At 43.3% G+C, this 11870-nt stretch overlaps 2 protein-coding genes across 2 annotated transcripts in view; both read left to right on the top strand.

Annotated features, from left to right (window-relative positions):
* The first annotated feature begins 635 nt into the window (after nt 1–635).
* On the top strand, nt 636–3854 carry LOC121307131 (tubulin alpha chain-like). The gene is made up of 4 exons (XM_041239259.1): nt 636–653; nt 2084–2306; nt 2413–2561; nt 2713–3854. The coding sequence occupies exons 1-4, from the start codon at nt 651–653 to the stop codon at nt 3691–3693; spliced, it is 1356 nt and encodes a 451-aa protein (XP_041095193.1). The 5' UTR covers nt 636–650; the 3' UTR covers nt 3694–3854.
* A 2031-nt stretch (nt 3855–5885) lies between these two features.
* Nucleotides 5886–11870, top strand: part of LOC121307119 (tubulin alpha-1C chain-like) — a 15032-nt gene continuing 9047 nt past the window's right edge. The window contains exons 1-4 of the mRNA XM_041239247.1: nt 5886–5999; nt 10832–11054; nt 11161–11309; nt 11461–11864. Coding sequence (XP_041095181.1) covers nt 5997–5999; nt 10832–11054; nt 11161–11309; nt 11461–11864 — 779 coding nt within the window. The 5' untranslated portion in view covers nt 5886–5996. The remainder of the gene's footprint in view (nt 6000–10831; nt 11055–11160; nt 11310–11460; nt 11865–11870) is intronic.

Below are 11870 nucleotides of genomic sequence, written 5' to 3' on the forward strand. Positions count from 1 at the left end.
CCCTCACCGCAGCCACCCAAGTGACCAACAATTCGTGGGTCTGACCATTACATTAAATGACATTAAAACCCGCAGACCTGCGACAGTCTTTGTAGAACCCGACAAACAAACAAACAAACAAACAAACACATATATATATATATATATATATATATATATATATATATATATATATATATATATATATATATATATATATATATTATGTGTGTGTGTGTGTGTGTGTGTGTGTGTGTAAGATCACTGTTTGTTCGATGTAAAAAACCTGAAGTTTGTCATTATCAGCATTTCATTGTATGTACACTCCATTCACTGTTGCCCTAGAGCCTGATATTTCAGCTGAAGTAGCGGTCTGTAACAGTGCCTCGCCCCACAGTATTGTTCAGAGCGGGTCTTTGTTTTATTTCAGACAGCAGGACAGACGGTTCGGCGGCCGAGCAGGCGGGGTGGATGAGGAGCCTCTAATTTCGGCCAATGAGAAACACCAAGAAAGCCGTCGCCATGGTTACCTAAATGTGCCGGCTCACTATATATCTTGGCGCACCGTACCAGGTGGGGCAGTTTGACTTACAACGACACCCTTACAGTCGTGCTGTAAGAAAGCATCGCGGAGTTCATCTCTAAACAAACAAACAAACAAACAAACAAACATGGTAAGAGGAAATTCTTTTTTACATGCTCACCAGTTCAGTATCCAAGATTAGTTAGATAACTAATTTATTGTAAAATTGCATTTTCGTTAGGAGCGACAGTGATGGGCGTGTGTGTTTATAATTGAGTGCAGGCAATTGAGAAGAAACAATACTGCAGCGTGAAAAGAACAAACAAACAAATAAAAAAACAGCTTTGCTTTGGTGATAAGCGCACGACAGCATTGCATTCTACATTAGTGGTGCTGCTGCAGTTTGACGCGTTAAGCGGTGCGGTGCGTAAAGGCTTTGTGTTATTCGTATCCGATACTAAGTGTCGCTTCAGTCTTGTAAATATTACACAGCAGCCAGTTACAAGGCGATTCGTGTGCTTAGAATACGTGTTGTGCTCTCATTAAGAGCAGGCAGCCGAGATTGCATCGCTGCACTGAAGCGAGGAAAGGGACAAAGAGAAGCGCTCTGCAGGGAGACAAGGCTGCTTCCACGAACAACGAAACAGAGCGTCTCGCTTTCATTAAAGCAATATAAAACACAGAACAGCGTGCTAGATTAAATATGGTCAGGCAAACGCGCACACATTTTCAAATGCAGCAGAGGCAATGGCATTGCATACAATAGCGCTAGACAGCATTTGCAAATGAAAGATTTTAAATTGCAGTCTTATCAAAGGCTGTCAACCAACTGCTGTAAAACACACTAGAATTCGCTATATAAGCACTACCTACAAAAAACTGTATTTAAGAAGGTAATAATAAAGCGTCTTTATAATCAAAATAAATATCTATATCTCATGCTAGAACAGTATACCCATACATTTGTATTTTAGTTTCAACTCTGTGATTTTTCACGGTGGGTAATGAAAGGGAGGGGCAGATTGCTGCACTGAATTCCAGTCTGATAAAGGCAGGGAGGGGTAAATATCTGCACACAGACATGGGTGGTAACGCTTTGTCTAATCGGGTGATGCCATGCTGGGCTTTTTCTTTGTTTCTGTTTTAGATTTTCAATGTACTGGTCCCATAGACTACAGATCTGTGCTCGCATGCGTCTCATTTATAGTTATTGAATTAACCGACCAAATTTACAGCATCTCATAGTAAAATACAAATGAATGCCAGTAGCTGGAAACCCATTATATCTGTGTCCTGTTGGTTTGAAAGAATCTGATTTCAAAGTAAATCAATATACTAAATATCAATATGTATTTGAATCAGCAAGGGAACACAATAGCTTGTGTGAAGTGCACTGCCTCTGATCCATGCTTGATTACTGCAGCATACTTTATTCAGATATTACACTTGGACGTATAAGTTTAAAAGGAAAAATTAAGCAAATAGTGTTTCATAAATCTTGAGCCCTTTGTCAATCTGTACAATTCAAAAGCTTTGAAATATCTAAGAGCTCTATCCAACCCCATTCGTCTCTCTCCACAGCGCGAGTGCATCTCCATCCACGTTGGCCAGGCTGGTGTCCAGATTGGCAATGCTTGCTGGGAGCTCTACTGCCTGGAGCACGGCATCCAGCCTGACGGGACGATGCCCAGTGACAAGACCATCGGAGGAGGGGACGACTCCTTCAACACCTTCTTCAGCGAGACTGGAGCCGGCAAGCACGTCCCCAGAGCTGTCTTTGTAGACCTCGAGCCAACAGTCATAGGCAAGCTCTCTGTTTTTTCTCTGAATGCTTCTGTGCTGTGCATTTACCTTCCTCCCTCATCCAGAGCAGGCTTTGCTAACAGGCCTTTATTCCTGTCTCTCTCCAGATGAGGTGCGCACTGGTACCTACCGCCAGCTGTTCCACCCTGAGCAGCTCATCACTGGCAAGGAGGACGCTGCTAACAACTACGCCCGTGGGCACTACACCATCGGCAAGGAGATCATCGACCTGGTTCTGGACAGGGTCCGCAAACTGGTGGGCAGCTCAATGTGTTTAGTGACAATTTACTGAACTGCAATGTTTTAAATGAAGTTATGTAGCAAAGCTTTGATGTAAAATACATTTGAAATGACCAGGTATTTGTTCTGTTAACTTGCATTTCTAATAATAATATTTCTTTCCCCAGGCTGACCAGTGCACAGGTCTCCAGGGTTTTCTGGTCTTCCACAGCTTTGGAGGTGGTACGGGTTCTGGTTTCACCTCCCTGCTGATGGAACGCCTGTCTGTGGACTACGGCAAGAAGTCCAAGCTGGAGTTCTCCATCTACCCAGCCCCCCAGGTCTCCACAGCTGTGGTGGAGCCGTACAACTCCATCCTGACCACCCACACCACCCTGGAGCACTCCGACTGTGCCTTCATGGTAGACAATGAGGCCATCTATGACATCTGCCGCAGGAACCTTGATATTGAGCGCCCCTCCTACGCCAACCTGAACCGACTCATTGGCCAAATTGTGTCCTCCATCACAGCCTCCCTCCGATTCGACGGTGCCCTGAATGTTGATCTGACAGAGTTCCAGACCAACTTGGTGCCCTACCCCCGTATCCACTTCCCCCTGGCCACCTACGCCCCAGTCATCTCAGCCGAGAAAGCCTACCATGAGCAGCTTTCTGTGTCTGAGATCACCAACGCCTGCTTTGAGCCGGCCAACCAGATGGTCAAATGTGACCCCCGTCACGGCAAGTACATGGCCTGCTGCCTGCTGTACCGTGGTGACGTGGTGCCCAAAGATGTCAACGCTGCTATTGCCACCATCAAGACCAAGCGTAGCATCCAGTTTGTGGACTGGTGCCCAACTGGTTTCAAGGTTGGTATCAACTACCAGCCTCCCACTGTGGTTCCTGGGGGCGACCTGGCCAAGGTGCAGAGGGCAGTGTGTATGCTGAGCAATACCACCGCCATCGCTGAGGCCTGGGCCCGGCTGGACCACAAGTTTGACCTGATGTATGCCAAGCGGGCTTTTGTCCACTGGTACGTGGGGGAGGGTATGGAGGAAGGAGAGTTCTCGGAGGCCCGTGAGGACATGGCTGCCCTGGAGAAAGACTACGAAGAGGTGGGCGTCGACTCTGCTGAGGGAGAGGGAGAGGAGGAAGGAGAGGAGTATTGAGATGGATTGGAAGGTGCTTTATTCACAGGGAAACTCATTTTATATCAACCTGTATCCAGCTCCTTTACAGCTTTATACGTTTACAATCATGTTACTGATCTTTACCAAAATCAAACGTATAAAACAGAAAAATTAGTTACAGAGGGATCACTATGGTAACTTTGTGAATAAAAGAAATCTCCCTGTGCCAAAACTGCAGTGCCTTGTGTCTTTGTGTAGGTGTTTGTACAGCATTGCCTAGAGCTGAGGAAGTGAAGCCAGAAGATTGTAGCACACGGTGGGTTCACAACATTCTTGACTCTGTTTCTTCTATGCCTATAATACACACAATGGTAGGATAAGCAGTTATGATAAATGAAACTAGTAACACTATGTGCTTCGACTTGATTTTAGATTTAACTGTGTTACTGGAGCTGCTGTTTTTTTAACAAGACTGCAAAGGTAAATCCACTGAAGACAGCATAGTTTTTTTTGTAAGAATTCTGACTGTTTTGAGGTTGTCTATCATCTCAAGAAGAGCACCTTCTCGTGAGGACGGCACCAGAAATGGATAATTGAACTATGTTAACACAGTAAAGATTAACCTTTTAGTAGCTTGACACACATGCTTTTTCAGGTATTCATAACTCCATGCAAACCTGCTTCCCCGTTCCTGCACCAGTTCCCGTTCCTCACCAGAGTGAGTGGTTTAAAACATTTTTACATTAAATGATGTATTATTCTCACCTTTACAACAACTGTGCAATCTTTGACAAAATAAACTCGATTTCGAGATCCCCTCATCGAAGTGAAACCACCCAAAATACTGTTAAGTGAAATGAACGGTAAGTGTTTGGTTATAGTAAACAAGGAGGAGAAATCTAAAGAAAAGGAAATTGTTCATAACGAGCACAGCGTGGATAATTCTCAACATCTGCACGCTTTTTTTTAACCCTTACAGCACCTAGATGAAATGTACCTGAGTGAAGATTTGGAGACTTCAGCGTGTCTTTGTATCCGTGGTTCGGGTGACATGGAACGCCTGATACTCGCTTGATCAGCTCCACCCTTTCCGGGGTTTAGGCTAGCCCTGTATATTTGAGGTAAATTTACAAAGAGATTCATATCCTCCAAGTGTCCAGTTACATGTTACATGTTACAGGTAACATTTCAAAGGTCTATTTCTAACATTAACATCCCATTACAAAACATTCAAAAGCACAGCATTATGCAGTTACTAGTAAGCATACTATACATTCATTAAATGCCATGAAAATAAATGTGCTTATATACAGTGTGTGTGTGTGTGTGTTTTTTTTATCATATTTAAATATGTTATCTGGAGTTCATAAACAGATTTATATAAAAGGTAATGTAGGTACACAAATGTGAATAATTGATAACAAATAAATGAATTCTATCGGAGCGTTTCGGTCTACAAGTCCTTCTGCAGTTGGATGGTACAAGCAGCGCTGGAAACAAGCTGTCTTTCAAAAGAAAAGTGCTGGAGGATGATGTCATGATTTCAGAATAGAATCCTCATTCTCAGAGGTTCGTTTGACAATGAATTCGCGTTCTTTTTGCTTCCTTGCTGTTTTAGTCCCAGAGCAGTGATTTATCACACACACACACACACACACACACACACACACACACACACACACACACACACGCTTTGTGATACCTGCTGCGGTGTGGTCACTTGCGCTCAGATGTCTCTCAACAGGAGATGCAGGTGTTAATTCATTTGTGTCTGGAAAACCACAGCTTGTGAAAAACGCGCACGTTTGTTTAGTTTGAAAACTCTATCATCACTGCAGATCCGCCTCCGTGTTAATGACTGGGGGTGCAGAACGGAGTCACGCCAGGCTTTCGGACGTGAAGAGTCGTGTCTCAGGAAAGAACGAGAGTCTGTTTGTTTGTAGAAGAAGGTGGTGTTGATGCTAGAAGCAGTGATGCAGATGTCTATTAATAATATTATATTTGAGAGATGTTTCAGTTACACTGCAGAGCTGGATGGAACTGGTCACCAGCTGTAAATATGAATTGCATTATATTACCCCTTGACTGGCTCTTTGCGTACCAGTCAGCTACTAATATATGCATCTCTGCAAGACTGGCCTCTCTCCATACGAAGATGTCAGTATTGCGTAACAGTGCGCATTGTGCGGTACCCGCCTCTCGGCGCCACAAAAGCAGGGGATGAGCCGTCACAGCGCTCAGTTACTGCATCGACTCTTAGCTGTCGGGTTAGGTAACCGTGTGCCAGTTTAAAATTATACGCCCTAGCTGTTGTCCTTTTCTATTCGCCTAAACTAGAAAGCATGGTGAGTAATGTTTTTTTTTCCCCAGCATTTATTTACTGAATGGATTACGTTTCTGGTGTTTTCAAAGTGTGTTATTGTCATTGTAATTTCAGGGTTGCAATGTTTCACTGCGCAGTATCACCGCCACAGCCTTCTCTGTTGCTTCATAACTCATGGGTTTTTAATTCATTGGTCAGACACATTTGTCAGATAACTATGGTAATTTTTCAGATCAGTTGCATGTTTTGAATGAAGCTGCTACGATTATAAATGACTGTATTCCAAAATATGTAAAAAGCGGTTAATTAAAAAGAATGCATAAGTATTTTATTTTGGAAAAGCCTAAATAACTAGTATTCTGTACTGTTTTTAATTACGTTAAAAAAAAAAAAAAAAAAAAAAAAAAAAAAAAAAACGTACAATAATGTTATGGTAAGAGTCCGACTCTTGTCAGTCTTCAGTTTTACCGGTGTTGGGCCAGAAAGTGCATGTCAACAGAATATGGTACATCGTCAGAATTTGATACGCTTATCCGTTTAACACCAGAAAGTCAGTATTGTGATTGACTGCTTCACAAATCACTACAAACAAGACAAACTGTAGTTCACCCACAACATTGTATATATGTTAACAACTTTAGATACACAATTTGTTGCTCATCAGATAAAGTCACATACATTTGCTGAATTGTGAAAAAAAAACATTATATACAGTAGGCCCACATCATACCGCTTTCAGATGGAGCTAAAATCATTTGCACAGCCTGGGCAGGCGCAGTACAGGGTGTACCACTTTTTAACATGTACCACTGATTATTATTATTATTATTATTATTATTATTATTATTATTATTATTATTATTATTATTATTATTATTTAATTATTTATTTATTTATTAGCAGATGCCCTTATCCAGGGCGACTTACAATTGGTACAAAATATCACAATACAAAGTATCACAGTACAGGTAAGAGCAGTGATGAAACTACAACAAGATCAAATTCAACTAAGAGCAAAATAAAGAAGACAGTAAATAATTATATTTAAGAGCGGGTTCTACTAAGAGCAGTTATAACTTACAGTAAATATTTGTTAATATGAGTAAAGTCCAGTAAGAGCAGATAGTGAGCATGATAAATGGATGAGAATGATTTCAAATAAGAGCAATTACAAAAAATATGAATCCTGTTACCTATAAGAGTAAAATCAAACACAAGATACAGGAAGTAGTTATAGTTAGGAGCAGTAGCTGAATGCTGCAAGGTGTGGAGCAGTGCAGTGCGAGTACAAGCTGATGCAAGCACTGGTACAATTGGGTGCCATATAGTCCAGTATAGTGGAGAGATGTGAGGTTTACAGATGCTGTCTGAACAGGTGTGTCTTGAGGAGGCTCTGGAAGGTGGTCAGGGACTGAGCAGCCCTGATATCCATGGGCAGGTCGTTCCACCACTGAGGGGCGAGGGTGGAGAAGGAGCGGGCTCTGGAGGCAGGGGAGCGCAGGGGGGTACAGCAAATCTGCCGGAGGTGGAGGGGGCAATGATAGTCTGGAGATAGGAGGGAGCAGAAAGGTCAAGACAGCGATAAGGAAGAAGTGACAGGAGCGTGCCAGAGTAGAGATGTGCTACAGACACATTTTCCATTAACAAAATAATCATTAATGAGCTGACAGCAATGCACAACTGAGCAATGTAACGAGTTCAACACGGTACTGAACAACATTGTGATCCACACGCACAACACCCAACATCCTGGTAGATTTGCATATGAAACAATTCACAGTGGTGTTGAACGATGCTGTCCTCCACATACTTGTAGTCTGTAGACAAATAACATTCTGTTAAATGCAAATGAAATCATTCAACAGAAAATCACACTTTGGGTATGACACAAAATGCCCAGACGGGCAAAGAGTAGATATACAGTATGTGCTTATTGCAGCATGGTAGACTCTTGTGACACTTGCAGTTACACAGGACCCCTGAAGCCTTACAAGAGCACGTTTTGTTGGAACATTTTATATCCCATACATGGTTTGAACCCCCGCCCACCAGAAAGAGACGCTTAGAAACACTTTCCCTGTCAGGCAGGCACTACAGAAATCTGCCTCCGCTGGAGAAACCCGGCCTCGCGTCTCTCCTGCCCCCCAGTGGCGAGTACGCGCCATTGCACTGCGGTTCAAGCAGCAGTGACTGTGATCAGTTTTATTGGTTAAGGACCGTTTGATTTGTTTCAATAGGTTAGCTTGCCCATTTTGTCGCTTCTGTTTATTTATTCATTATTGCAGTCAGCAGCCGGAGTGGGTATTGTGTTTCTGAATGCTGCACATGGCAGATGAGATGTATTTGTAAGCATTTTACAAACATTTTACAAACGAGCTGGCTTTCAGACACGATATCGCTGCGTCTTATAGAGCAGGGCTTCTCAAACTCGGTCCTGGGGATCCCCTGTGGCTGCTGGTTTTCATTCCAACCCAGCTCTCAATTACTTAACTAGACCCTTAATTGAACTGATAATTTGCTTAATTTGACCTTTTTACTCGTTTTCAGCTCTTGAACAGTTGCAGTTCAAGTTACTTATCAAATGTTACAGCTAACTTGAAACATGCAACTGTTCAAGTAATCAAGAGCTCGGCTGGAACGAAACCAGCAGCCACAGGGGGTCCCCAGGACCGAGTTGAGAAGCGCTGTTATAGAGCAAACCAAGGGAGACAGGAGGAGAGGTGAATGGCTGTTTAATGCACGCTTCATAACGAAACAGAGCTACATTTACTGCAGGTCTAACTGCAAACGTGAAGGTATGGGATATATATATATATATATATATATATATATATATATATATATATATATATATATAACATCATCAACATTCTGGAATTTTGTTTAAAAGACTGTTTTTTTTTTTATCAACTTCTTAAAGTACAGCCGACGAAGGACTTCTATCCTAGCGTCCTTTTCTGCTGAAGCTGTTCAGGGCAGCTCTCTTTCTCAGTACACTGGCTCCAGGGTGCAACAATGCATCCTTCTCAGTACACTGGCTCCAGGGTGCAACAATGCGTCCTTCTCAGTACACTGGCTCCAGGGTGCAACAATGCGTCCCATTCCGGCTCAAGTCAAGCAGGCATTTCATCATCCGTGCCTGTGTCAGCTGTGCAGTGACCGCGCTGTTTCGAACCCCAGAGTGCAGGCGCTCTTCCGCGTTTTCAGGCGTGCTGTGTTAACGCGACACTGTGGCGAAGGGCAGCCGTGTGCTTCTTATTGGATCTTGTTTTTAATGAGGACTGTTAGTAATGAAGTTCGAGTTGAGAAAGGCCGGTCACAGCAGGGTTGAAAGCTGATGCGGAATGCTTTTATTGCTGATAACTGCTGCAAATCCAGTCGCTTTTCTGCCTAAGAAACTGCATCTTCTCACTTTGCTTTCCACTTTCCATCTCCCTCTCTCTATGCTATCCCCCAGCATCCAATCTGCAAACCAGACCCTTCGTGCATGAAAGCATCACATAGCCCAATATTTCTGTTTATTAAAGGGTTACTTCATAGAATCTGTTTTTCAAGATACTCAATTTCTTACCATTTAATATGACATGGGATTTTTTCTCTTTGTGTTTTCTGTTGCAGTTTCTGATTGAATCATTGTTTTAAACTAATAGCTGTGATAAAGTAAAATACTTATATAATACCTTCCAGAGCTACCACGCCTATGCAACAGACAGCATTAATCTGAAATAGGAGTACTCCATTGTCTCTGTCTTCTTTAAATGCTGCAGGATAAAATATGCACTTTAACACAGAAGGGGTCAACAAATTAAAGAGATACCTTGAATGCAGTTTATTTACCTCTTTTTTTAAAGAAGTCAAATGAAACGAGGACAGGGTTCTTTTTTTTTAATTGTTTTAAACTATTTGTGCCATACAGTATTCAACTATCAAGTGTTTTTTTTTTTAAAGAAATCAAACTGGCACAGAGACCTGAAACTATTGTATTTCATTATTGTTAAAAACAGTACGTTTCTTCGTGGTGAACTGAAAGTGAATATAGACGTATTTCAATAGAGCATTTGTTTCCAAATACTTCTGTCCCATTGTACAGCCCCTCCATTGTTGTGATGGGCTATTTTAATACCCAAAGTGTTCAAACCAGTGCACTGTGTTGTAGACATGTCAAGGTGATGTGACATGACAGCGTTGATTTACGGAATTGTCTCCTATCGCTACACACGACGCAAAGTCGTTTGCACACAGATATACAAATATCATGGATGAACAGAACAATTCCAGCACAATACAATGGTACCTGTATAAACCGTTCTTGTTAGACTACAGTATTCTAATCTCTTCACACAGTGATAATGTGATTCAGACGAGGATAGCCGCCACTTGTTTTAGCAGCAGTCAGTGGATAAACCTGCCCACAATTCTCTGTGATTGGTTGCAAATATGAATGTTGACTGTTCAGTAATTCTCCAGATTTGCATGGTGCTGTGCGGCTGCTTTTCAACGCTACTGTCTGTTCAGCCTTCTTTAGTCACGTCAAGTGTTGCACTGTAATAAGTTAGATATGGCAGAAACACTGCAGCCTGCATGAAAATACAATATTCTGTCATTTCTGATGCTGTGGGACAAAAACGGGATGAAGTAAGTGTCCCAAGAAAGGTTCTGGGGACACTGGGACCAGTGTTCCAAAAGTGGGACTGCCCCGTCCTAAACGGGGCGTCTGGACACTTTAGATATGATGCATACATCAAACATAAATCAAACACAAAGCCAAGGTGTTGATATCAGACACTCATTCCTCCTAGGCTCAGTTGTAAGCATGGTGAAGGTCAACTTGGCTCTCTCCTGTGCCCTCCACAGCGCGAGTGCATCTCCATTCACGTTGGCCAGGCTGGTGTCCAGATTGGCAATGCCTGCTGGGAGCTCTACTGCCTGGAGCACGGCATCCAGCCTGACGGGACGATGCCCAGTGACAAGACCATCGGAGAAGGGGACGACTCCTTCAACACCTTCTTTAGCGAGACTGGAGCCGGCAAGCACGTCCCCAGAGCTGTCTTTGTAGACCTCGAGCCAACAGTCATAGGCAAGCTCTCTGTTTTCTCTCTGAATGCTTCTGTGCTGTGCATTTACCTTCCTCCCTCATCCAGAGCAGGCTTTGCTAACAGGCCTTTATTCCTGTCTCTCTCCAGATGAGGTGCGCACTGGTACCTACCGCCAGCTGTTCCACCCTGAGCAGCTCATCACTGGCAAGGAGGACGCTGCTAACAACTACGCCCGTGGGCACTACACCATCGGCAAGGAGATCATCGACCTGGTTCTGGACAGGGTCCGCAAACTGGTGGGCAGCTCAATGTGTTTAGTGACAATTTACTGAACTGCAATGTTTTAAATGAAGTTATGCAGGAAAGCTTTGATGTAAAATACATTTGAAATGACTAGGTATTTGTTCTGTTAACTTGCATTTCTAATAATAATGTTTCTCTCCCCAGGCTGACCAGTGCACAGGTCTCCAGGGTTTCCTGGTCTTCCACAGCTTTGGAGGTGGTACGGGTTCTGGTTTCACCTCCCTGCTGATGGAACGCCTGTCTGTGGACTACGGCAAGAAGTCCAAGCTGGAGTTCTCCATCTACCCAGCCCCCCAGGTCTCCACAGCTGTGGTGGAGCCGTACAACTCCATCCTGACCACCCACACCACCCTGGAGCACTCTGACTGTGCCTTCATGGTAGACAATGAGGCCATCTATGACATCTGCCGCAGGAACCTTGATATTGAGCGCCCCTCCTACACCAACCTGAACAGGCTTATCAGCCAGATTGTGTCCTCCATCACAGCCTCCCTCCGATTCGACGGTGCCCTGAATGTTGATCTGACAGAGTTCCAGACCAACTTGGTGCCCTA

Source organism: Polyodon spathula, chromosome 53 (assembly GCF_017654505.1).
Source record: "Polyodon spathula isolate WHYD16114869_AA chromosome 53, ASM1765450v1, whole genome shotgun sequence".
Classification (NCBI taxonomy): Eukaryota; Metazoa; Chordata; class Actinopteri; order Acipenseriformes; family Polyodontidae; genus Polyodon; species Polyodon spathula.